The 27,562-nt window shown below is 32.0% G+C and overlaps 5 protein-coding genes across 5 annotated transcripts; 3 read left to right on the top strand and 2 right to left on the bottom strand.

Moving 5' to 3' along the window:
* Window positions 1-1,082: 1,082 nt before the first annotated feature.
* Window positions 1,083-2,222, bottom strand: MRS44_015039 (uncharacterized protein; the record flags this gene model as incomplete). The annotated part of the gene is made up of 3 exons (XM_046283280.1): window positions 1,083-1,693; window positions 1,753-2,103; window positions 2,153-2,222. 3 exons carry the CDS (start codon window positions 2,220-2,222, stop codon window positions 1,083-1,085), a joined length of 1,032 nt encoding a protein of 343 aa, XP_046123363.1.
* An 836-nt stretch (window positions 2,223-3,058) lies between these two features.
* Window positions 3,059-4,250, top strand: MRS44_015038 (uncharacterized protein; the record flags this gene model as incomplete). The annotated part of the gene is made up of 3 exons (XM_065619043.1): window positions 3,059-3,408; window positions 3,458-3,782; window positions 3,842-4,189. Coding segments are annotated over 3 exons (1,023 nt in total), but the record flags the coding sequence as incomplete, so codon positions are not given.
* Window positions 4,251-20,706: 16,456 nt separating this feature from the next.
* MRS44_015037 (uncharacterized protein) lies at window positions 20,707-21,470 on the top strand (the record flags this gene model as incomplete). Its single annotated transcript, XM_065619042.1, has 2 exons — window positions 20,707-21,090; window positions 21,261-21,470. The coding sequence occupies 2 exons, from the start codon at window positions 20,707-20,709 to the stop codon at window positions 21,468-21,470; spliced, it is 594 nt and encodes a 197-aa protein (XP_065475114.1).
* Window positions 21,471-22,246: 776 nt separating this feature from the next.
* On the top strand, window positions 22,247-24,273 carry MRS44_015036 (uncharacterized protein; the record flags this gene model as incomplete). Its single annotated transcript, XM_065619041.1, has 6 exons — window positions 22,247-22,528; window positions 22,587-22,647; window positions 22,699-22,869; window positions 22,926-23,112; window positions 23,174-23,403; window positions 23,471-24,273. 6 exons carry the CDS (start codon window positions 22,247-22,249, stop codon window positions 24,271-24,273), a joined length of 1,734 nt encoding a protein of 577 aa, XP_065475113.1.
* Window positions 24,274-25,100: 827 nt separating this feature from the next.
* MRS44_015035 (uncharacterized protein) lies at window positions 25,101-25,487 on the bottom strand (the record flags this gene model as incomplete). Its single annotated transcript, XM_046280454.2, has 1 exon — window positions 25,101-25,487. The coding sequence occupies one exon, from the start codon at window positions 25,485-25,487 to the stop codon at window positions 25,101-25,103; it is 387 nt and encodes a 128-aa protein (XP_046123359.2).
* Between the last annotated feature and the right edge of the window lie 2,075 nt (window positions 25,488-27,562).

The raw sequence follows: 27,562 nt of genomic DNA, 5'->3' as shown, positions 1-27,562 counted from the left end.
TAGAAGGAATATTGGTGTCGTCGATATCTATCTCACTTTCGGCATCTAAGATATCCGACTTAGAGCTAGAGTCTGTTTCAAAAGCGTCTTCTGACTGAGGCTCGACGTCAGACAACAGTCCTTCGCCGATACCTTCTTCTTGGTAAATTGCGTTCTTATCTTCCCGTATTCTACCCGCTTCGTTTTTAACTGCTTTAGGGTTAGGAAGGGCACTTATTCTCCCAGGCAAGAAGCTCGATGTGCTCTCTCTCTCTGGGGAACCCGATATAGTAGCATTATGTAACTATAAATCCGAAGTTTCGTAGATGTCATTATCTCCGGTAGAGTGAAACCGGTCGCCATATGGTCCCATCGCGCACGATCTCAGCGTTGTCTCTCCTAACGGGCTAGGCGAATTTCCGGCCATAATGATGTTGCTTATAATATGATTCAGAGCTAGTGGGGGTGGCGTCTTAGCTCGATCTAACCGGCTAGCGGCGTTTGCGAGGATATCGAGGCAGCTTATCGACTCTATGTGACGTTGCAGCGAGGATAGAGGCCGCAAAGCTTCTATCGGTTAGGGGACATAGACTTGAAATCGGATATCTCTATGCACCGAGGAGCTCCGAAGCCGTCGTCGAGCGCATTTAGTAATAATATCTTACCTTGCTTTCTCCTTTGGTGTATTATACTTTCGAGGTCACCTATGCTTCTTAGGTGCTTTAGGCATAGTAATTAAGAAGTAGTATTATAATGATTGACTTGGACTGTCTTAAAGTTCCTATAGCTTAATGAGATGAGCTTGCCCCTGAGTTAACCGCGAAATCCTAATTAGGCTAGTGTATAACCGCGAAAATCTAATAAAGTTAGTGTGTGACCGCTAAATTCTAGTTGGCTAGAGGTTTTAAGCACTAAGTCTAAAATAGGCTAGCGTTTTGATCGCGAAACTCAAAAGGGCAATTTCGACTGACCTAATGGCTTTGTACACAAGGCATATCACGGGGTGTAGAATTAAATAAAAATACAGGAAGCAAGAATAAGTCCATGCATAAAACCGTGTATTTAATTGTTTTAAGGCGACCCTTGGCACAGTTGTTGTCTACCTATTGCCCTTTAATAGGAAAGTTTCCTCGCGCCACATCTACTAGAACTGGCTTGTACTCTCCTGTATACTCTGTCTTTCTCATCCATTCTTCCAATGTCTTCACACGGGTGGGCAAGATCTTGTCAAGGAGAGCATAGTCTCTCTTCGCAAGGTTGTCACGCCACACGTTAAAGAATCCGATAAAGTTCTGACCCGCTGTCTGTAGAGTCCCGTCTGATCCGTCGGTCCCATAGCCAAGTTTCCTGTCCGTATCGAGAGGCTCATAGCCACCTGCAAAGTACTCCTCTGGAGTTAAGCGCACAGCTCTAACGGGTTTCCCGGTAACATTTTGGAATGTCTGCACGAGGTCGTCCAAGCTGACATGAGTTGTGGCAACTTCCAGGTTAATACCCGTCGATTCTGCCGGATTGTCAAAAGTCCAGCGGGCATATAGTCCCAGATCTTCCAAGTGGATCATTGGCGAGGCACCGTTGCCGAGAGGAACGGCGAAGACGTAAGTTCCGCTCTCGTCCTTCTTTGGCCGCCAATTCTCCGAAAGCATCTCGATGTATGGGCAGCTGCTTAGAACAGACCAGGCTACTGGCGACGTGGGCTGAGATTTCAAGTACTCTAGAAATCATGTCAGTCATTCTCTCGCAGATCATAATAAGGATACGCAATTTTCTCACCAGTGACTTTATTTTTTCCATCCAAGTGTCCGCAACGGTAGTTTGGAGCAAAGCCACCTAGCTTTGAGCCATAATCGACTCCGGCCCATACGAAGTGCTCCAACTCGTTCTGAACAGCAAGCTCATACATACGAATTCCCCAGTATATCTCGGCCTTCTCTCCAATGGCAAATCCATTTGTATTGGCAAAGGCTAGTTGCACACCTTTATAGGCTTGCTGAAGATCAGCTTCATCATAGGGATTTCCAAGGAAAAGAGTCACGTTCGGAATCTCGGCAAGTACTTTTGCCTCGGTTGACTGGTTACTTCTTGTTATAACTCGAATCTTGTACTTGCCGTCCTGAGCGAGAGCTATTTGCCAAGTGAGTCAGCTTTCCCCATTGTATAATAGAACGGCTACCTTTGACCACAGCCGAGCCCTGAGCTCCTGTTCCTCCGATCACAAGAACTGTCTTTTTTAGGAGAGACATGGTTAAATTGCTAGAAATGACGTATGAAAATTTGGTTGAGTACGTTGTTTTCCAAAGAGGCAAATCGATGAGAATTAGAGTCGCGTGACGGAGATTCTGGGTAACTTGCACTCTATATACTACCTGATCTCAGTTTCCTTACTGTTTCTTGCAATGACGCTATTACAAATATGACATGGATAATTTTTGTATTCTAGCAGTATCCTAATGGCTAATATCTCCGATGACCTCCGAGCCGGCGTATTTATATAATATCGCCGCGACTTCTTTGTAATCACCAGACAAAACCCTATTTGTATCATAATGACTTCACCGACTTGCTGTAGCGCGCAAACCCTTACATGACATCGTGGCCAAGCAACCCTTAAGATGACGATTCAGACAAATATTATCTCATGACAAGCTCTCTCGTACGGATAATGATTTGTTTACAGGGATTGATTTATAATCAGGGAAATTAAACCGCTTGTGCTACCGTCCCCCATGAATGTTATCGGCATAATTCTAAAGCCGCATCAATTTTGAATATTACTGAACATAAATGCAAGAATACCGAGCGAATAAGCTTACCGCAAGTTTCTTGGCCGTACTAATTCTGATGAAACTTGTGGATAAGTTAAAGCTGAGGATCGGAATGATTACTGATCGACCTGATTAGGAAGCAGTTGCAAGTTTGACTAACCTCTGTTCGTGGAATCCAATGTAGGAACTTCGAGGATGTACAGTGTGTCATATAGATAACCAACGCGACGAAGACCTGTTTCGGCGTGGGAGTGGCAGTTAAGAACTTAAGATTGGTTGACCCATTGTCCCTTGTTGAGGGCTATATGGGGAAAATGCCGTCATTGGAAGAAGCATTCACTACGGCCATTGCCCAAGGCAAAATCTCAGGAACAGTCTTAATGGCCACTAACGAGACGGGCAGCTTCCGGTATTCGAGGGCATTTGGTCCCCGATCGTTACACGGGACAGAGGAGGCTCTCAAACTTGACGCGTTTTTGGTCTTTGCTAGCTTCACGAAGCTAATTACCACAATTGCAGCTCTGCAGTTGGTTGAGCGTGGAAAATGGACACTTGACGAGGATGTTTTTGACATTCTGCCAGAGCTAAAGAGGCTACCGATCTTGGCAGAGATGAAGGAAGGACGAGCGGTGCTTACGAAGAGAGAAAATAACATCACTCTGCGGTGGGTGCTGTTCAGTCGAAAAAGACAACATCATTCTAAACATTCCTAGGCATCTTCTTACCCACTCCTCGGGCGTTGGGTATAGCATGACTTCGACTCTCATCCAGGAGTACCATACTTCCATTGGGCTTCCTCCTTCTGCCCCATTTCCAAAAGTAGTAGACCGCTTTGGCTGCCCACTCTTGTTTGAGCCAGGTAGCTCTTGGCAGTATGGTGGCGGTCTCGATTGGGTAGGTTTGGGGGTTGCCCGAATCGCCCAGACTACCTTAGAGGAGTATTGCCAACAGAACATCTTTGAACCGCTGCGTATTACGGACACAACTTTCTGGCCGGAAAGGCAACCAGTGCTCAGAGCCCGCTTGGCAGGCATGACAGTACGTGATTCTAATGTGTCCGACGGGCAGGGAATGATGCTCCCATATTCAGGACCCAGACCAGGGGAGAATACGCCGAGGAATTCGGTGGCCAAGGCGCTTATGGCACTGTACCCGACTTCTTGAAGATCCTGCAAAGCTTACTCGCAGATGATGAAAAATTAGTAAAGAGGGAAACCACGGCCGAGATGTTCAAGCCTCAGCTCAACTGCGAGAGCCAGAAGGCCCTTCAGGCAACTTTTGGCAGCAACGATAGGAGCCGATTGTTTATTGGCGAGTTTCCAGAGCATGTACAATATGATTGGGGACTTGGTGGCTTATTGACCATGCAAGATGTCAAAATCAACGGCATACAATGGAGGAAGAAGGGCTGCATGGTTTGGAGCGGGTTGCCGAATTTATTCTGGGTGAGTGAAAGTCGCCCTTTCAACTTCAAATTTAAGATTTGAGTAACTATATTAATAGTAAATTTTACAGTTCCTGGACCGGGAAGCTGGGCTATGCGGTGTTTATGGAACGCAAGCATTGCCCCCGGGGATAGCGGGACCGGGGAGATGATTGCGTTCTTCGATAAAACGATGTATGAGCTGTATGCTGGGCACAAGGACAATATAAATAGGTAGCGATATCGCCAAGGCATTGACAAGAAGGTGGAAAATGAGCAACAAGGGAACTTGGCGTCGGCGGCGGCGACTTGCTTAGTCTTCGTCAGATCTAGAGCCATGTCAAACTTGGAAGAAAGCAAACCATGATGTTATTTTACGTATTGATCCCATGCTAGGAAATTTCAACTATAGTATTTCTCCGTGCAACCTAAATGGTGCTTGATCTATTCGATGGTCCAAGCCTTGACGAGCCCAAGAAGTTATTCTCTACTCTACCAGGAAGATAACAGCGTGCTGCGCAACAGGCCGGCATCCTGGTACAGAAAATTATTCCCACAGTTTGGGTACAGGATCAATTGGCCCTTTAAGACCTTCCGTTGAGCGTAATAGCTGTTGATGGTGGGAATCATGTAAAGGGTCACGTCATTATCGATTAGTCCACAACAGGAAGCTTACAAGTACAAGGCCATTTGCCACCAGAACAGGGATCTACTGCTCAGTCAGTCGCCATCTACGTCTCATTTGTCCAAGGGGCCATGGAGACTCTACTAATCTTATGGAAACCGACCTCTTTTCAATCTTTAGAGACTGAAATTAAGAGCTTCTATTAATTAAATTTCCCTTTGTTAAATGTGACATACTTGAGCCTGGATATCCTTCTTGTAGGAAATATTGCTTGCCATATTACTAAATGACACAAATTGGCTCATATCCCTTCTCCAAACCATAACAAGCCTGTCGGAACAAGACTTTTACTCCGTGAAATCCGCAACTTCTTGCTTAGCCCCTTTAATAGGCTCAACCCAGCTAACCCTCGATCGTGTGAATATCTCAACATCAGGAACGTATTCCTCCGAAGCGTCGAAGCTATCTATGCACCCAGCCTTAATGACCATCGTACCGGGATATCCGTCTGACGTGCGATATAGCAAGCCGCCACATCCGTCACATACGTGATTCGTGATCGTGTTTCCGCTGTCTGCAAGCTTTGACCAGGTTTTCAATGTGCCCGAGAGGATCTTTAGCGAGTCGGTAGAGAAGAGGATATTTAGGGCAAAGGCTGCTCCAGTCAACTTCCGTTCATCGGTACAGTGACATCGGAATTTAACAATTGGCTTATTGGTAAAGCTGATGCGGTTCTGGCCACAGATGCAAGAGGATTGGATAGTTGCCATGCTGTTGTTGTCGTTCGTTGAGATAAATAGTAGACGCGGGCAATTTAATCGTAAAATATAATCTGCAAAAATAAACTGGCATACTTCAGGCAGATGAGAGTTTTATTCAGGGTTTTAGAGAGTATCATCACTCTTTTATACTTGGGATTGCCGTTTCATTTGTGGTCATGGGTAAGAAAAGCCTGATGATAAACCTCCTATTCTTGGATCTAACCTATAGCACTATGAAAATAATGAATAGTAATCTGTAATCCAGAGTTTAATGCTAATTCAAAGCAGACATATTGAAACATATATTGATTAGTGATCATGGGGCAAGACCTACTCGCTGCATGTACCTAACCTTGCGATTGATTTGTCAGATTGATTGAATTGTTACGAGAACTTTCTGCAGTAGTTATCTGGAATAAGGGAAATCGAAATACACCAGTGGTGGCTTGTGATGAAAGGAATCGGTGCGGCCAATACATGGTGTACAACTCACCATGACTTTACAGTTGTTGATGTCTTGGTAATGCAATACAGTATCAAGGGAACATCTAAATCCCGGGATTGCCGATTTGTAACGTTATAGTAAATGAGACGGGCGACTTATAAATAGCCCGAACACCCACTGGTCGGCACAATTATAATATTTAAAATAAAGTGTTGCGGCTTTTATTATTGCATAACGTATATGATAAGCAACTCATGGATCTTCGTATCATGTGAGGCAGGACAAGAAGCTCGGTTATAACCAGCACCTATAACGTAGCAGTAAGATTTTTGCTTTAAAGGCGACGAGATAACGTAGACCATCTAGTATGCTCTAAGCGATTAGCACGGAGCGGACTGGTCTGCCCTCCCACGATTTGATCTGATAAGGTGTGCAGGGTAAGCGATGGCTTTAAATACCTATTAGTATAACTTTTAGTATTATCTTTAACTGAGGCAAGATGACGATGGGCTAATGATTTCGAATCTGGTCGCACTTGCGGCTGAGTCGATTTTCTCCCCTCACCGCCCCACCACGATTTCTTACTCCGTAGTACACGTCTTCCTTTGAGACGATTGCGCCTTACCCCCTCCCACACCAGCCAGTGACCCGCTAAGCTGAACAAACGCTTCCCCGCCGATCAAGCGTAAATAAAGGTCAGATACCCATATGTCTCCACCATAACTTGATCAGCTGCCTGGAGTTAGGCACCTATCTAGGCCGTGTTCATGTCCGCCCTGCTTGTAAGACTCGACCCCTGCGAGGGGGGCTATTGGGGCTGCAGCCGGTTAAACAAACTGACGATGGTTCTTTGACAAGGGTTTCTATTAAACCAAAACGGCAATGGATCGACACAGTTTTCTCTTTCCCTAGAGAGGAGATAACATAGATTATCCCATTAGGATCTCTAGCCTTCCCGCTCCGCATTAAAGCTAAGACCTAAGAGCTTTAGATGCTAGCTAAAGGGCACTTAAGCGCTGCTACGAATATGAGATTAATAATTCCTAAACTAAGGTAGTTCCTAACTTTTATCTTTAAGTTGAAATAAGAGGCATATAGGCCGAGATTAATTTAATTATTTACCTATAGGGTTATTATCTTATAATTTCTCTTTTATTTTAAAAATTAAATTAATTAAATACCTTATATTATTTATTATATAGACTTATAAATATAAATTAAGGCGTGGTAAGCCTTATAAGAGGTAATAAGTCTTAATTTTAAAGTAAAACTAAGCTTACCTAGAGGTTTATAATATATTAATATCCCTCTCTTAGTAATTCTTTAATATATAGAGATTAAGAAACTTAAGTTATTATAGCCTAAATATATTAAAGGTAAGTTAAATAAAGAAGACCTTTCTTATAGTAATATATATTAAGATAAAGAATATAATATAGCCTAAAATATTATAATTTAATCCTAACTGTGACGATTATGTGTTTCCTAAGGGATAAACCAGTCGTGCTAGGTTTATATTAGCAGAGAGTGCTAGGTATAGTCTAAGTAATAAAAGGTATAAGTTATATCTAGTAATATGCTTAAGGTATTAAGTATAACTAAGTTATATTAATAGCTAAGGTAGTTATTATATAGAAAGTATAATAAATATATTTTATATACTTATAGTTAATCTTTAAACTAATATCCTCTAGGTTTAGTCTAGGGTAGGATTAATATTCTTAATATTTAGTCCTAGGACTAATATAAGCGATATTTAGTCTTTTTAGTCCCTACTTAATTAAAGTATTTTTACTATACTTCCTTACTTAGCCTATATTATAGTTATAATATAAGGTTCCCTCTTTATTAATCTTATCTTTAAGACTAGTTTTAGTAACTAAGTATTATTAGTAGGTAACTCTAATTTATAAAAATCTCTTTTTATTAATATAATATTAGGCTAAGTTTTTAAATATATTTCTTTATAAAAGCTTTTTAAAATATAAGGTCTTTTTACTTATATTAAGGCTTTTAGTTTTAAAATTATACTTTATATTTATTATTTTTATTAAGGCTTATCTTATAAGGTAATTTCTAATTATTTTAATTATTATTTTAATTATATTAATATAAAGGTTATATATAATAAGGCTAATATAGCTTCTTTCTATAAGTAAATATTAGTATTTTTTATAGCTATTAGCTAATCTTTTATAATTGCGAAAAATATCTAAGAGCATAAGCGCCTAGAAGATAAAAAAGCTAAGGTAGAGGCTACCTTAGAGGAGGTAATAGCTAAGCTTACTCGTATTTAGAAATAGAAGAAATTACTTAAAGCGCATAGTAATAAGGCCTTTAAGCGCGGCTTATATGCCTTAGAGGAGTTAGGCGAGCTCTATAAGGAGTTATTTATTATTATAGAGGTATATTCTTTTAGGGCTATTAATTTAATTAATTAGAATGCTATTAGCCTTAATGAGTCTATGCTTAGTATTATTAATAGAAGTTCTTTAGAAGGTATTATATATTAATAAGGTATTCTAGGGGTTTTTATATATTTTCTAAGTTAAGGTAATCTTTTTATTTAATAAAATATATTATTTTATTATTAGTTTTATTTATATTAAAGATAGTTTTTATAATATATTTTTTTAATCCCTTAACTTTTATTTTTAGTTTATTATTAATTTTAACTTAGATAATATTTTTTATTAATTTAAGTAATAAAATATAAAAGATTAAATAAAGCTTAACTTTAAGTAATAAGTTTAATTTATAATTATATTTTAAGATTTTTTATTTAATTTTATAGGGTTTAATATACTTATAATTAAGTTTTTTATTTTATTATTTTATTTTAATATTTTTTATTATAAAATAAATTATATTTCCCTCTAAGAAGATTAATTCCTTAATTCTTTTTCTATTAATATAATTTATTATTTTATTCCTAATAAACTTAAGTTTTATTTATATTTCTTTATATAAATTCTTTAATTAATTATTAATAAGAATTACTTTAAGATTAATAATAATATCTTATATTTAATAATATATATTTAATATAAATCTAAAATTAATATAAGCTAATATAATCTTTATACTTTTATTAATTACTATATTATAAGCTAGTTATATAGCTAATAGCTTTTTAACCTAGTTAGTTTATTTATAGTTAATATAGCATTAAAGGTATTATTTTAATATTTAATTTATATATTTAGTTTATTTATTTATCTCCTTATAATATATAATAAAAAGTTTATAATTAATTCCTAAGTATTTTATAAGGCTTTACTAGAATTTTAAGGCAAATAATAATCCTTAACTTATAATAATTTTAAGTAATATATTATATATTTTAATAATATAAAAATAGAAAAAATAAGTAAATTCTTTTATTATTATTAATTCTCTATAAGGTATAAAATAAGAAAATTTTATAAGTTTATTTATAATAATAAGAATATTATTATAAAAGTTTTTAATAACTAATTTTTTTAATAAGAGTAATTTAATAATAAAGTCTATAATAATTAAGTCTTATAGTTATTATATAACTAAGAGTAGCTATAATTTTCTATAAGGTTTATAGCATTATGCCTTAGTTTTTATATAAAAATAATATTAATTAATAATTTATAAAATAATTTTCTTTATTTTAAGAAAGATAAATATTATCTTAACTTATTCTAAGGTTTTATTAATCCCTTAATATTTATATAGCTAATAGCTATATATCTCGCGTATAAGGTTATATTATAATTTATTTAATACTTATAGCTTATTTATCTTTTTATTATCTAAGAGTTATTTATTATATTCTAGGATTTATTATAAGAGTAAATTACCTTATTTTATTATATAAGTTACTTTATTAACTTAGTATAAAGTCCTTATAACTCTATCTTATTTATAGATTTTAAGTTTTTTATAATTTTTATATTTTAAGTAGTATTAGATTTTACCTTAGATTTATTCCTTAAATAGGTAATTATTATAGATCTAGCTTATAGCTTTAAATATTAGTTAGTAATTACTATTATATAAAAACCAATTATAATAATAATTAAAGATTTATTTAAAAACTTTATTAAATATAATAATTTTCCTTTTAAATATAAGGAGCCTATCTTTTTAATAGTTATATCCTTATGCGTAATTAATAAAATTAATAATTTATTCTTTATAATCCTTAATAAGCTTAAGGTGCTCGAGCAGGGATAATAGTCTATTATCTTACTTAGTGCTAGTAACTTTTTTATAATATCTTTTATATTAATATATTTTTCTTTTTATTTTACTTTTAAGATTATAATTATTAGATTATTATTATATAGCTTTAATTATCTTTTCTAAGTTATTATAATATATAACTTAGTAGTAATAATAATTAAAAATAATTTAAAGTACTTTATTAGAAATAGAGATTTTTCTTTTATATATTTAAACTTTATTACTTTATTATTAATATTCTTATATATACTTAATAAAGTCTATAACTAGTTATTTATATTTTTTAATAAGTATAAGGTATTTTAATAAGGGTATTAGCTTTTATATTTACCTAATAGACTTTTATTTAAAGTATCCTTTTAGTATAAAATATATAAGTTATTCTTTAGCTTTAATCTTTCTAATATCTAAGTTAGGGCATTAATTAATAATATTAGCTTAGCTATTTTTTATTTCTTTAATATAAATAATAATATAATTAAATTCCGAGAGGTATTTAGCGTATTATAATTATTATTTACTAAGTTCTTATATCTTTGCGAAGTAAGTAATATTCTTATAGTCTATATATACCTTAATTTAATATTTACTTCTAAGGAAATAATATTAAAATTCCTTAAAGGTATTAATAATTATAAGGAATTTTTTATTATAAATAAGATAATTAAGTTTTACTTTATATAACTTATAGATATAAAATATAATTAGGTATAAGAGTTTTTTATTATTTTATTATCTAATCTAAGCTCTTAGCGCAAAGTCTAAGGTATTTATTTTAAGTTTTATTAATTAAGATAGATTAAATATCTTAAGTATTAGTTTACTTAGGATAAGTTCCTTAATTATATAAAAGACTTTTTATACCTTTTTCTTAAATATAAATATTATATTTTTTTTTATAAGATTAATTAATAATATTATGATTTTTTTAAATTATTTAAGGAATTTATAGTAGTAATTAGTAAAGCTAAGAAAAGGTTATATTTCCTTAATATTAATTAATTCTTTTTAGTCTTTAATTACTAAGACCTTCTTAGGGTTTATATATATCTTATTATATAAAATAATATAATATCTAATATATTATAAAGATCTATAAGGTCTCTAAGCTAAGGCTATATTATTATAAATAAGATATTTAATTATAATATAATTAAATCTTAAAGTTATATTAATTATTTAATTTAGAGAAATAAATCTTAATTTAATTTATTTTTAACTTAGATTCGCGAGGATCTTTCTTATAATTATATTTTATTAAAGAAATAACTAATTAATTACTTATTAATTATAATATATTACTTATTAATAAGCGCTAAGCTTATAACTTTATTATATAATACTAAGAGCTTAAAATATATTTTTTTTATATATATAATTACTAGAGAGCTAAGTATAAAGATTTAATTATTATTTATAATTAATTTAGGCTTATAATAAATATAATTATAGAGTATAATATTTAATTAAATAATATCTAAAACTTTAATAAGACTAGCTTTATAATAAGTATAATTTAAAGTAAAATAATTATTATAAGTATAAATAAGTATAAAAAGCTAAAATTAATATAATTTAAAAATTAAAAATGAATTATAATTATTTAGGTAATTAATATAAAAGGCTAAGTAATTTAATTATTTATTATTAATATAAGTTAATATTACCTTATTAATTAATATTAAGAAAATAATCTCTTAAGTAATTAAGCTATTATAATAAGTTAAAATAATTAAATTAATAATAATATTAGTTTTTAATAACTGAAATATTTTAATTAATATATAAGTAATTAATTAATTAATTTTAATTATTTTTTAATTTTTAATAGCTATAAAAGTTATTATTTTATTAATTTTAAAAAATATTATAAAAAAAAGAAAATTATTATATTTTATATATTACTTTATTTATTTTATTTATTTTATTTTCTTAATATTAAGTATTTTAATTTATTTAAATAGGCTTATAATTAAGAAATAAAATATTTAATTAAATACTTTATAACTTATATTTCTAAGACTAAGTTCTTTTTAGCCTTTTATATTATATATTAAGTTATTATAATAAAAAGAAATATTAAGTTAGCCTTTAGAGGAGCTAAGCTTATCCCTCTTAACCTAAAAATTATTATCTTAAAGCTTAATATATAGCTATAGACTTTAATGCCTATTAAGGAGGTAATTAGCCTTATAACCCCTTAGGTTTTAAAGACCTTAAAGACTATACTTAAGGCTAGATCTTAGTTTAAATACCTTAAAAGATAAATTAAGAGGTATTATAATAGCTCTCTAGAGTTAATTATTATAGCTATAAAGTCTCTTAAGAAAAAAATAAAAATAATTATATATAAGATTATTTTATTAATTATTAAAAACTAAGACTTTTAATAAGTAAATAAGATATTAAGTTAGCGCTAAAGAGTTAAAAGGATTAAACTATAAAAAAAAGGTATTAATAAGTTAGGCTTATCCTTAAACTTATATATATTACTTATATTATTATTTTTAAGGAAACCCTTTTTTTTTAATTTAAGTTATAATATAGCCTTTTTAATTAGGCCTAATATACTAATAATTTAGAAATTACTTAGCTTAATATTAAAGGTATATAACTACCCTTAAAGCTATTATATAGGGCTTAATTTAATATACCTCTTTAATATAAAGATATTATCTTAATATTACTAATATTATCTTAAAATAGCTTCTTTTATTAAAATAGCCTTTAATTAAAGCTTAGATATTTTTATATATTCTCTTAGGTTTTTATATTATTAAAGTATAAATAAAATTATTTTTATTTCTTTTATATTTATAATAGCTTATTTATTTTAATTCTTACTAAGGGCTTAAAATATTTAAGCCTAAGTAACTTTAATATTATAAGTATTAATTTTTAATTAAATATAACCTTTTTTTTTTTTTTTTTTTTAAATATTAATATTATTTTTTATTATATCTTTTCTTATAATATATATTATTAAGCTAACTTATTTTTTTTTATAACTCTAATTATATTTTTATTAATTATATAATTAATAAGATATTATACTTTTATTATATTACTTAGACTTATTAAAATCTTATTTTATTATATATAATTAATAATAAATTAAAGACTTATATTTTTTATAATTATAATTATAAGAGGTATAATATAATAAGTAACTAAGATTTTTATTTATTTTTTTTATTAACCTCTTATAAATACCCTTAGAGCTTCTAGGTATAACTTAGGCTTATTAAATAGCTATAAAGGACCTTTAATAATAATATAATAACTTAAATAGTAATTAGTCTTACTATTAAGTTAGATAAGTAATTATTACCTTAGTTAATTATAGTTTTACTTAGAACTTAATCCTTAAGCACTTAATTAAGCTAGCTTTAAGTGCTCTTATTAAAGTTACCTTAAAGGATAAGATAATACTCTAGGAGCTTATTTCTTTTTAGTAATTATTAATTCTTTTTTTTTTATAATTAATATATATTTTTTTTCTCTCTTAAGTCTTTATAATTAACTTATATATCTTATAAATAAATATTAAGTTTTTTCTCTCTAAGATTTAATCTTATATAATAATTATTATATTATTATATACTTTTAATAATTCTCTTATTTATACTCTTAAGGAGGCTATTTTATAGCTTAATAATTATAAAAATACCTCTTATATTAGGGAGGTTAATATTAATAAGCTAACTCTAAGTATTAATATTAATTTTTTATAGCTTTTATTTTTTTATTATAATAATTTAGCCCTTAATTATATTATTTTATATACTAAGAAACTTCTAATTTATAATACCTATAAGTAAATTACCTTAGGGCTAGTTCTTAGAGGCTATTTTTCTTAGTAGTAATATATTATTAATAATAATAATAATTCTTTAAGTAATAATTTATTTAATAGTAATTAAGTTATTTATATTTATTTTCTTAACCTTTTTTTTATATTTATTATTTTCTTTCTCTAGGCCTAGGGTCTTTTAATATTATAAGCCTTTAGCTTTATTAAGAGGAGTTTATTTTATTATTAGCTTTAGTTATTATTAATATAAATAAGCCTTATGCTTTTTTTATAATAAACTTATAATATATCTTATATCTTTTATTTATTTACTTAATATCTTTTTCCTTAGTAACCTAATATTAATAGCCCTTTTTATACTTTAATTTATTTATTTTTATTAAAGGTATATTATTATATAATTTCTCTTATTAGGGCCTTTAAGGCTAGTAATTTAATAATTTAGTTTTTTATTTTTTTACTTAAGCTTTTATTTAAAGACTTTAATAAAGGTATTATATAATTATATATCTTTTTCTTTTTATTAATTAAATAGCTCTTAGTTTTTTTTTTATTATAGCTTTATTAAAATATCTTTTAGGCTAAATTAAGTATAAAATTATTTAAACTTATTTAATAAAAAAACCTTTATTAAGTTATTAATAATAAGCTTATTTAAGAAAATATATTTTATTTTAATTTTTTTTTTTAATTTCTTATTTTAGTTAATAATTATATATATTTATATAATAAAGCTTTATATATAATTAAATAAGCTTTACCTTAATAAGGCAAATTATTTATTAGCTATTATATTAAATTATAACTTTAGCTAATATTACTAAACCTCGCTAAGTTATTAGCCTTATAAAATTAACTCTTAAGATAAATAATAATTAATTTATAAAGATATTTTATTTAGTAGCTTATAAAAGAGCTAAGAGCTTTACTTTTATAATAAATATAATAAATATATTTTATTTATTTACCCTCTAGGTAATTATTTCTCTAAATAGCCTTATAATAAATACTTAAGAGCTCTTTTAGTCTTTTATATTATTAATAAAGCTTATATTAATATTTATAAGAAATATATCTTTCTTAAATCTTTAATCTAATTTAAAGCTAAGTGTATAGTCTTTAGTTTAAAGTAAATATTATAAGACTTAATTAATAGCCTAATAATATTAAGGGCCTAGGTTTTAATTAAATCTTATAAGCTTATTTATAATAAAGGTAATATTTAACTAAGTTATTATTATAATATATATAATTATATTTATTTTTTTTAAGTATAAATTAATATTCCTTAGGGATATTAATTTATTATAAAAAAGAGTTTTTTTTATATTATTAAAATAATTATCTTAAGTTAAAGTAAGGTATTAAAGAAAAAGTAATATATCTTATTAATATAAATAGCTTAAAAGAGCTATAACTAATAGCTCTCTTAGTCTTATATAACTTTTATCCCTAAGAATTAATAAAAGGGTTTTCTCCCCTTAAAGTAATATAATTCTTATAGATTTTTTATTAATATTATTATTTTCTTTTATGTATATCTTAAAAAATAAAAAATATAATTATTTATATAAAAAAATAAGATAATATTATTAATTATTTAATAATAATCTTTATTTAATATTTTTCTTATATTATTACTTAAGAGATTTCTCTTAAAATAATATTATTATAATAAGAAAAACTTTTTTAATTTATATAAGGCTTTTTAAAGCTTTAATACTTTACTTAGCTTTTAATATCTTTTTAATATCTCTATAAAAATATCTTTATTAAATAAAATATATATAAAAGTATTAGTTATATTATATTATAATATCTTATAATTAAAATAATTAATAATAGCTATTAGGGTTTTAAATAATATACTTATAAGTATAGCTATATATATATCTTAGTTATTTTTTATTTATTAATCTCTATAAACTATAAGGTATATCTTAACTTTAAGAAACTTATTATATTTATTTAGTTTATAAGTATATACTTAATAATACCTTAAGACCTTATAGACTCTTATTATTAGCCTTAAGACTTTTATTTATAAGTTTAATTACTTATAGCTTTAAAGATATATCTTCTTAGCCTTATAGATTATATCTTAATATAAATAACTCTTTATATTTATATATAAGCTAAGAAGATATTTTAATAGCCTTTAATATATATTAATATTAAGCTATTTTTTATTAATAAATATAAGGCTTTTTATATTACTTCTAAGGGCTTTTTATATATTTATATCTAGAAAATAAGTTATATTTCTTTTTAGTAGTAATAAATTAAGATTAGCTAAGCCTTTAAGTACTTTTTAATAAATACTCTTATAATACTTTAAGAATTAAAAGGTCCCTAAGAGAAATATAATATTAAAGAGAAGGTTTATATATACTTTACTAAGAATATTTTTACCTTTTTTATATATATCTTTTTTATTATATCTTTTTATATTTAAGTTAATAGCCTAAGTATACATAAATATTATTAATAAGGAGTTAAGTAATATAAAAAAGACTTTAAACTTAGTTAATATATATTTTCTTAGTTTAAAAAATCTCTTTTTATATAGTTTTTTTATTAATTTTAAAAAGAAGTCTTAAAATATTTTCTCTTTTTATTATATTTTAATTTATTAACCTTATTTAATTTTTTATTTAAGGCTTATATAACTTATTAATTTAATACCTTTTATTTTATTATAAGCTCTTAAATTTACCTTTAAATTATTTTAAGATTTTTTTTAAAGAAATTATCTCTTAAAAACTTAATTTAATTATTAAAGAATTACTTCTTATTAAATATAATATCTTAGGTTATAATTATTTCTCTATAAAGTAAATTTTATATATAAAATAAATTACTTAAAATATAATTAATAAGAAATCTTATTTATCCCTAAGGAGCTTATTTTTATAAGTAATTTTATTATAATTAAGTATTAGCTATAAGGGTATATACCTTATAACTAAATACTTATAGATATAAAAGGTCTAATTTTAATATATTCTTAAAGTATTATTAAAAGTAAAAGATTTTATAAAATAATTTATTTTTTTTAAATTAAAAATATTTAATTATATAAGTATATTATTACCTTTATTATTCTTAGCTAAAAATATTTTAAGAGCTTAGCTTTTATTTTTATTATTTTATTTTTTTAAATAACTATTACTTTAATTCTTTTAGCTTTATTATTTTATACTTAGGTATTTAATATAAAAAGGCTTATAATATATTTCTTTTTCTTAGAAATAAATAATTATTTAAAAATAAATTTTTATAATCTTATTATTATATTTAAAGACTTTTATTTTTAAGAAATATTAAACTTTTAAGAGCTTTAAAAACTCTTTTATTACTAAGAAAATAATACTTATATAATAATTAAAAATATAATAATCCTATAAATAACTTAAGGCTTTATTTATAAAGATCTAAATAAAGGTATAATTATTATAGCCTTAAGTTATTAAATAAAAGTTTATAATAATATATTTCCTTAGTTTTATTTTTTATTAATTTTCTAAGGGCTCTTTAAATTATTTATTAAGCCTTAGCTATATTATATATATTATAATTAATTATAATAATTTTCTCTAAGCCCTAAGGGTTATTTAGCCTTAATTTAATACCTCTTAAGGTAATTATAAGGTATTAAAGAATATCTAGTCCTAGGTGCCTTAGATATTAGTGCTATATAAGAGAGTCTCCCTTAAATAATCTTTATATTATATAAGTTATATATTTATACGTTGCCCTAAGAGGAAAGATTATTATCTTATTAATTATAAGTATAGCTTAATTAAGCTAGCTTTATTAAATTATCTCTTAATACTCTAAGACTTATTATTTATAAATTTTTTTTATTTCTCTAAGAGGGCTATTATTTATTTTTCTTAAGTAATTTTTATTTAGCCTTATATCTTATTAAAAGCCTTATTTTTTTTAGCTTAATAAAAAAAATAAAATTTATACTAAGGTTAATATATAAGGTAATATCTTAGAGCTTTAGCCTTTTTATTAAGCTATTAGCCCCTCTTAAGGTAATAATAATATCTTTATAGCTATTTATTAATATTTAATTTATTTTTAATTAAAAAAAATCCCTTATTAAAGTAACTTATAAGTTTTTAAGCCTTAAGATATCTCTAAAGATATATAATATAGCCTTAAAGTTAAGTAATATATTATCTCTTAAAAGGTAATACTTAATAGCTAATAAGGCTATTTTTTAATTATAAAAGCTAATAAGTTATAATTAAGCTAATCTTTTTAGCTTAATTTTTTATATTTAATTAGCTAAGTTATTAATATTAAAAAGGATTTTTTTTTATTATTTCCTTTTAAAATATATTTAATTTATATCTCTTATATCTCTTTTTAAGAAATATATTATAATACTTAACTAAGAGATATAAGTAATTATATACTAGGTATATTAGCTATATACTTTTATCTTTAATCTCTTAGGCTCTTTTTTACCTTCTTAGAGTTCCCCTAAGGTAATCTTTTTATTATCTAAGTTTAAGAGCTGCCTCTAAGTTATTTTTATTAGCTATTATAAAGGTATTATATATTATTTTTCTTTTTTTAGGGATTCTCTAAGGTTATTAAGGGCTTATCTTATATTTATAACTATAAGGGCTATTATAAGTTTATTTTTTTTTATATTATTTTTCTTTATTATATTATAAATAAGAATTTATAACTTAAAGAATAATAAGTAAAATATTTTAAGAAAATCTAAAAATTATTAATTTATTTCTTTAATTTTTTAAAATTTTATATTTTTTATTTTATTAATTATATTATATTACCTTATAATTTATTTATTAAAAGCTTAATAAGAGATTAAATAACTTTAATAAGGCTTTATTAAGTAATTTTTATATATTTTTTAGGCCTTTTATTTTTTATTTATTATACTTAAAAAGAATTTTTTATATAAAGATTTTATTTAATTTATTAATATATTATTAGCTAAATAATAATAATAAATAAAAAGTTTATTAATTATTTTAAGGACTTAATCTTAAATCTTTATAATTTTTTTTTTAAGGTTTTTATATTTAAATAAGAGATATTTATAGAGGGTCTATAAGGAATTATAAGTCTAAAGATTAACTACTAAGAGGTTTAAGATTTTATTAGCTCTTTAGTTATTATATATATTAGCTCTAAGAATAAGATTTTTTTCTTAAAAAGTAATATTTAAGCCTTATATTAAAAGGGTTCTCTTAATAATTATTACCTTAGTTTTTAAGCCTTTTTTTTTTATATTTTATATATCTAGTTTTATAAGAGGATTTAATATAAAGCTAGGCTTATTCTTAGTTAATAGATTAATATAGACTTATAGATCTTAGTTTTTTATTTTTATTTTAAGGATATTAAATTAAGTAATGTAATTATTATTAAAGATTAGTTTTATATTTATATTTATTATTATTATTTAAAGAGTAATTAATAAATATTTTTTTATTTAATATTTTAATTAATAATTATTAATTTATATATAAGATTCTTAATTATTAATAAGTTAGGCTTATCCTTAAACCTTTATATATTCTTTATATTATTATTTTTAAGAGAATTTTTTTTTCCCTTTTAGGCTATAATATAGTCTTCTTAATTAGGCCTAATATACTAATAATCTAGAGATTACTTAGCCTAATATTAAAGGTATGTAATTACTCTTAGAGCTATTATATAGGGCTTAATCTAATAAGAGGGGTAATAATAGTAGATTAAGTAAGGTAAGTAATTAATTAGATAGATATTAATATATAAGTAATTATGGAATTATTAAGAGGTAGTGGTTAGGAAAGGTTAATTAGACTAGGTATTTAGTAATATAGTATATATAATAAGCCTAGGTATAATATAAAAATATATTAAGTAATAATTAAAATATCTAAGGAAGAATATAATAAGTAGTATTAATTATTAATTTATTTATTATATTTTTATTATAATTTAAATCTTTTAAGGTAATAAAAAATATATTATATACTTAGATATATTATATACTTATTATATATATTAATTTATAATTATAAGACTTATAAATAATTAAGATATAAATAAATAAGACTTTTAAATAATAAAGATAAAAATATAGAAATTTAAAGTAAATAATTAAAAAAAATTAAAATTTTTATAAAAAAATAAAAAAATAAAAATATAAAAATTAAAGCTTATTAGCTAAAAAATTACTTTAATTATAATTAATAAGATAATTAATATAACTAAATAGCTAAGTTATAATAATAATTAGTAATTTTTAATATTATATTAATTATATTAATTATTATATTATAATTTTTTTATTTTTTCTTTAAAAAATTTTAATAAATTAATAAAAAAAAATAAAAATAAAAATAAAATATAATTAAAATTATAATAATTAAAATTAATATATATCTAATTTTTAAAGCTTTAATTATCTTAGAACCCTCTTTTTTAGAAATTATTAGCTAATTAAGAAAAAAACTATTAGCTGCCCTATAGTCTACTAGCATAAACAAAATCTCCTATATAAAAAAACTATCAGTAGCTTAACCGACGGTTTTCATAGATGATAGGGTAGGAACAAGGCCTGCACCCAGCCCCAGTGTAGGTATCGTGTAGTAACTATTGCTCTAGGATGCCTCTTCCCCTCACTTGTGTTGCAATTATGTTTTTTGGGAGGTACTGTGACCAAGGTGGCCTTGTCAAAGCGTCCTCGCAACTACCTCAACAATGTGTCTCGACAGGCGACCGAATCGTCATTCTGCATACAGCCACGATCTCAATCAGAGCCCGTCTTCTGCCACTACGGCATCTGGAGTGCCTTCAGTGTAGAGGAGATTTCATTTATTTTATCGAGGCTGAGGCCAACTCAACCGTCCTCGAGGGTGGTATGGGTGGCCTTGGCGAGCGTGTCTGCGCCACCCTGACATCCGAGAAGAGTCGAGACCAGTGCATTGACGGGCTTCAGCTGTTTCCCACGGCTTTCCCGAGTCCGGCTTGGCACCACTTTCAGTACAATGCTAGGTGGGACTTTGGCCTAGGGGAGCATGTTAGTTCTGGAATGTGGGCGATTAACTAGCAGACCGGAAGAAAGGATCATAACTAAGAGGCGAAATGCCCCCCTTGAATGGTTGACATGTGTTTCCAGTCAGAAATGGCCAAAGAGGCAGATCCCGCGGGACCTTGGGCATGATTGGGGCATCCTTGGACGAGTAATAGGTCTGGACCCTCCCCTGGCCCGTCTGCCACCTCGATGCCGCAACCTTGTCTCAGCGGCGCCACCCTCGGAAGATGTGCCATTCGAGAGCACAGACAGGTTTAAGAATGCTCAGGCACTCCCGTGAGCCCAACCAGGAATACGAGCACGTGAGGGACGGCTCCGGCCGCTTTGCGGCGCTCCTCCTCGTCAAGACCTTCCGCACATACTAAGCCCAGACATTGCTCGTATCCCCGCATTGCTCATGCGACAGCATTACTGATAACATCCGTTGTCAAGGGCAGGCTTTCATCTACAATCCTTCATCCTAGGTTTAGCAGTACACATAATGTCTTAAAAATATCGTTGATATCGACACTTTCAACGGTTCCCTAGCCACATCCATCGCCAAGGAGCCATGTAACTATGCCCAAGCCGTGTCTGTGGGCCTGACGCTCCCTTCGTGTAGCTGCGTCTCTAAACAGCACACGTTGTGGCTGGAGTTTAAGATTTTCAAGGGATTTCTTCCCCCATCATTACTCCTGCGTGGTGGATTCGGTACTCTAGAGAATCGCCGTGCAGATACTGTTGATTGGAGGTGCAGCAGTTTACGAAGGATTTCAAGTCGAGGCGGGCCGAGCACCGCCGTCGCCGTCTTGAGCCAACTGCTGAAGATGAAACATGCGGACGGGGAACCCATGCTCAACTCTACGGGAGTGGCATCACACCCATGCAGTCGATCCCATGGAAATGCTCCTACAGGATGCAATTCCCTGTGCCTCGCTTGTGCCCGCCTGACTGCGGGACATAGCTAGACGGCCCTTGCATAGAGCTGTGCCAACGTTTCTTCAGCTTGCTTGGCTTCGGTTGACGATGCCGGCGAGGATTAACGTCTTCAATGAGGTAGCAGAGAATGTTTATAAAAGCGAAGGGGCTGCCATGAGTTCAGGAGGCATCCTATCCAAACCATTGCCTTCGACTTCTTGTCCTCTCCCGTTGTAACGACAAGATGTTGGGCAATTGTCTTCTTCTCGCGGCCACAGCTGCCATTTCTTTCCTTCCCAGTCTCGTGCATGCGGCACCGGCACCCATAGTCGAACGTCGTGAGGATGGTTCAGTTGCCATTGGTATAGAGCAAACCGATGACAATGGTAATGTGCTGGGCAAGAGGAACGTCGTTCTTCAGGACTTTATCGGGTGCGGCGACTGGAAAGAGGACATCATTGCAGCGTGGGAATCCATGCTTTCGATGGGCGCCTTGATCAAGGACAAGATGGATTTTAACGAGCCGGTATGTACTGTCAGACAACATCAACACTGCCTAGGAGCCATTGCTAATCATGACCAAGGTTGCCAAGGATTATCTTGGAGATCCATCGCGGAACAAGGGCAGCCAGGATGCCATCAAGAGTTAGATTGCTGTCCCAAGTCGAAACCCGTCTGTGTGCTTATTCTTGCCAGAACTTATCCAGTCTGTTGTGACCTGGCGTCTGGGCGAGGGTGTCCTCGATTGGAAGTTGCAGATGCGATGCGACGACATCAACCGCAAAATCGCGGCGATAGGCGCGACATTTCCTCAGGGATGTCCCACAAACCCGGGTGCACGTGAGGATAAAGACCAGTATTACAAATGTACGTACGCACCCCAGATGTTTCACGCCTGAGTTGCTTGTCTGACCACTTTATAGGCGAGAGCGCGTGCTGGAAATATCGGCAATTCGGTGGCGGCTGGGTGCACAACGCAATGGCGTATACACAAGGAAGGGGTAATGGCAAAAACGTTGGCTACATTAACTTGTGCCCTGGTTGGTTCAAGTTGAGAACCTGTGACGACGCAGCTTCCGCGTATTCGATCCATCCAGATCCCGACTACAAGTACAATATTATCAACTACCAGTGTAGAGGCAAGTCGCTGCTCCCTGCCTCCGTCCACCAGAGTGCCGTCTAATCCGTATACAGAGCAAGCCTTGGTGCACGAACTCTTCCATATTGACGCCAACTGGAAGCAACACGTCCCTGGACACGGCCATATCGGGGATACGCAAATCCAAATCCTAGTTCAAGACAAGTATTACGATAGAAGGGACGCCTACGGAGTGTACGCCAAGTTGATGGCTACCTCGGCGGGGAAAAAACACGATGTCGGTCGTCTTGTCTCAACAAACGGTATACCATCGCATCCCTGAGCCGCCTAAGAGGACTTGCGTTTTGTGCTAACACGTGCCATGACCAGCCGATAACCTGGCCCTGTATTTTCTCGGCAAATGGGTCCAGCAGAAATACGGTGTCTACCCAAACCAACCGTTTCCGACCGTGAAGCTAGTGGGTATTGTGGAGGGCAAGAACCGGAAGAAGCGCGACGACGCGTCCATCGACGAGACCTACGACACGCCCGATGTCTGGGATCCGTTCGTCGCGGTTGATGGCAACGTAGGCTTGGGTGACCTGAACGACCTTGCTGTCGCACTTGGCGTCGAATCCAAAGAAGAAGCGGAGGCGCTCTACAGCGACGACGACGACACCGGTACCTGCCTCGACTTTGAGGCACAAGACGGGGACGACGAGATCCCGGTGTGCGCCGATCGAGGTGAGGTCGTGGAGCTCGAGGCAACTGAAGACTCCCTTGAGGCAGGTCCTGTGGAACCCATACCTGCAGGCCCAGACCGTAACGGCCCGGACGCCGAGGTTGTCACGACTGACAACGCAGACGCTGCGCCGACTGGAATCCAACTCCCTGGCGGCCCCGACCCCAACGGCCCAGACGCCGAAGTTGTCACAGCTGGAGACCCCGAGCCTGTCCCCACCGCAGACGTGGTGGATGCCATTACCGCAGGCCTGGGAGGGGCCTTCCCTGCAGGCCCGGACGCCGAGGTTGTCACGCAGAACGCGGAGCCTGCCCCGACTGAAGGCAACCTGCCTGAAGGCTCCGACCCTAACGGCCCAGACGCAGAGGTTGTCCCGAACCAAGGCGCGCAGGTGATCCCAAACAAGGGTGCGCACAGTTCTATTCCTTCCAATTCAACAGCACACGAGTAAGAGTTCAGGGGCTGGATCAGGCGTCACGTGACCACCCTGAGCGGCATCGCCCAGTCAGAGTAGTTACGACGCTGATTATATTTGGATGTGAGACGGCACACCGGGAATGCGAGGCAGAGCAGGTATTGATGTCGAGGTGTTCAAGTAGTCTAGGTAGCTGGCCAAACAACTATGCATCATCTCTGTTTCAACACCACTGTGGAATGCTTACACCATACGTGCTCCTGTCCTTGAATCTTCTCGACACCTTGAACGGCGCATCTTTCCACAGAGTGCCATCGTATTGCGGCCATGGTAGAAAAATGCGAAAATCCTCTAAATGCTTCAACTGCTGCAACGGCGCCAGAGTGTCCTTCTCCAATCCCTTGAACTGTGCTCTCCGCTCGCCCGAAGTCCACATAACAATCTTCAATGTCCTCAAGCTCGGCAACTGCAGCATTTTGGCGCAAAAGTCGCGCCAGGCTTGATCGTCCTCGGGTGCATAGATGACGATGGAAATGTCCTAGGCTTGCGGATGACTGTCGTAGTACTGACTGTAGCCGCGGGTAAAGTGCCAGCTAGCCTCGATGTGTCTGATAGATGCGCTGTGCTGTGACGGGAGCAGGGTGTCTATCGAGATGAGGGGCGCTTTGGTGCCCTCGGAGCCGAAGCCGACGCAGAATGTGTTTTGCGAGTATAGACAAGAGATGGACTCGAGGTATCTGCCGTTTATTAGCGGATTAGGTAGCAAGGGGTGGTCACTCTTCTTATACCGCTCGGCAAACCATGGGGACGTTCAAGAGTCCTCGCTTCGGCCACCATTTGAATTCGTTCATTTTCTCTGCTTGCTATAGACGTCCTTTCTTGGCGGTGAGGTATATTTTCTGACCGCCCATGGCATAGCGCCATATCTGGATGCGCACCTCTGGCGGTAGACGGAAGAGTAATGACTGTGGTTGATCCGTCTGAACGCCCGAGAACTTGTCTTCCAAAGATACCGGAAAGAGGGGTTTGCCAGTTTCAGGGTCGAATAGAGGCTTCAATGGCTCGGAAACTACGGGTTGATGTTTCTCGGGAAATAGCTTAGCGTGCATCTCCTCGATTTCTCGCGGAGTGAGTGGCTTCTGAGGCAGCTTGGGGCCGGCATATTCGTAGGACTTGGCGGTGGATGTCGAGGGTGAGCTTGTAGAGTCGCTGTCATCTCGTCTTCCCAATAACCGTCGCAGAAAGTCCATGGTGGGAAGATGCGCGCTGTGATGGTGTTGTCGGGCTTGGCGATCTTGGCGGGAGTGTTGAGAGCCTCGTCGTCAGCCGCAACGAGCAATTTTAGGCAACCGAGAGTCACGTGGCAAGAGAGTGCATGGGACTAAGCTCAGAAACGTGCTGTAGTTTGCCGGAGCTGACATGCCTCAAGATGATTAAAAACGCTAGCTGAGCAAAACTTGGTGATCCCAAAGACTCAAACCCCCTTCAATCCAGAAGATCTCAACGTCAGCATCCACTACACGATTCAAAACCCCTTCTTATCCATCCTCGACAGCTCGCTAGTCCCGTTTCAAGACGTTGAGATAGCTTCTACCTCCTCCGCTATATAGTCTATCGACCTACTAGCCTCTAATCGTTCTATGCCCTCATAGATGATTATTACTGGCTCTAGAGATAGCCTTGGCTATATCCTCGCAGTATCGCGGCCCTTAGCTATATATTAAGATACTAAATTTACCTAGGGCTAGATCGCGAGGGCATAATATGACGATCGTGTGATTCCTAAGGGATAAACCGGTCGTGCTAGGTTTATATTAGTAAAAGAGAATATTATATTATCTTAAATAAGGTATAATTATATCTAGTAATATACTTAAAGGTATTAAATATAACTAAGTTATATTAATAGCTAAGGTAGCTAATATATATAAAAATATAATAAGTATACTTTATATACTTAATATACCTTAGATTATAAGGATTACTTTATAATCCTAGTAATCCTTAGATTAATTAAATTACTAGGCGATCTAAGTAATCTTATTTTAATTAATCTATTTAAACCTTAGCTTATATTATATAACTTAACTATTATCTAAGTTATCTTAGGCTATAATATTAGGTTTCTCTCTTATTAGTCTTATCCTTAAGGCTATATTTATAGCCTATTATTAGTATATAATTAACTTAGTTCTTTAAAAATTCCTTTTAATAAGATATTAAGTTATATCTTAAAATTAAAGAAATTTATATAATACTCTTTTCTTACTTCTTATTTTAATACTAAGAGGTTTAATACTATGCTTTATTTATTTATTACCAACTCTAATAGGTATAACAGCACCTACTCGCAAAAAATCCTAATGTACACACGCGTCTTCACGCGCCCCAGACGTGTAAATGAGTAATATATCAAAAAGCAAGCTGCGGCCATTCAGGTTTCGTTAGGTTTAGCTCTCGGAAATAGAACGGAATTAGTGGTTTGGACGTCTTTTACATGGGCAGGCGATAAGTTAGGGTACGCGACAATTAATAATAGAAGAGTAGGGTTAGTGATTGGCGGAGAAGTAGAAATGCGGCGCACTTCTGGCCTACATTCTTGAGTAGTAATCCGAGGTTCCGATGAGTTTTTTTTTGCAACTTTGTTGAGGTGGCGGTGGCAGCGCCAACCGGTGGTGGCAGTGCGTGCATTGGTCTGACAGCGAGACCATCCATGGCGACCCGATGCGTGCTCGATCGTGCCTCCCCTCTTCTTCCTTCCATGTCCAAATACGAATCGGCCAAAAATCCTGTTGTGATGGCCCGCCTTTTCATTAGATAGCATGCAATGGGAGCAGCTTTTTTATTAATTTCCAACTTTAGATAATTATTTGCGGCTATTTTCGTGGAGAGATTGAACAGTGTTGGCCCCAGTTTCGGAAAGTGAGGCCGACGATGTGGGCTCAATAGACGGTCGCCATGTTCTGATGACCCACTCTAGCCCCTACGACTCATCAGTCAATCACCAAACCTCAGGAAAGGATTGGCAGAGCCGAGGACTTAAATCCAAAACCCCTTCTCCTCACCTCCAAGACAAGATGTTCTTACAGATCCAGCGCATGCTCCCCCCTCCTCTCAACCACGGCCCAGGGCATTTATGACTACTACGGTAGCCAAGTAAAATTTATACTCATTAATCGAATTCGGGAAGACGACACTTTGTTACCCCTCTTTGACTACGTGAGATCAAGATATTTGAGAATCCCCGTCAGGCTTGCATGCTATGGTATGTTAGCTGACATGCTGTTCTGCGGCATCTATAGGGAGAGTTCTAAGGAGATTCCGA

This window comes from Fusarium solani, assembly GCF_023522795.1.
Source record: "Fusarium solani strain SB1 chromosome Unknown bctg00000011, whole genome shotgun sequence".
NCBI lineage: Eukaryota > Fungi > Ascomycota > Sordariomycetes > Hypocreales > Nectriaceae > Fusarium > Fusarium solani.
This window is presented reverse-complemented; position numbering and strand designations above follow the sequence as displayed.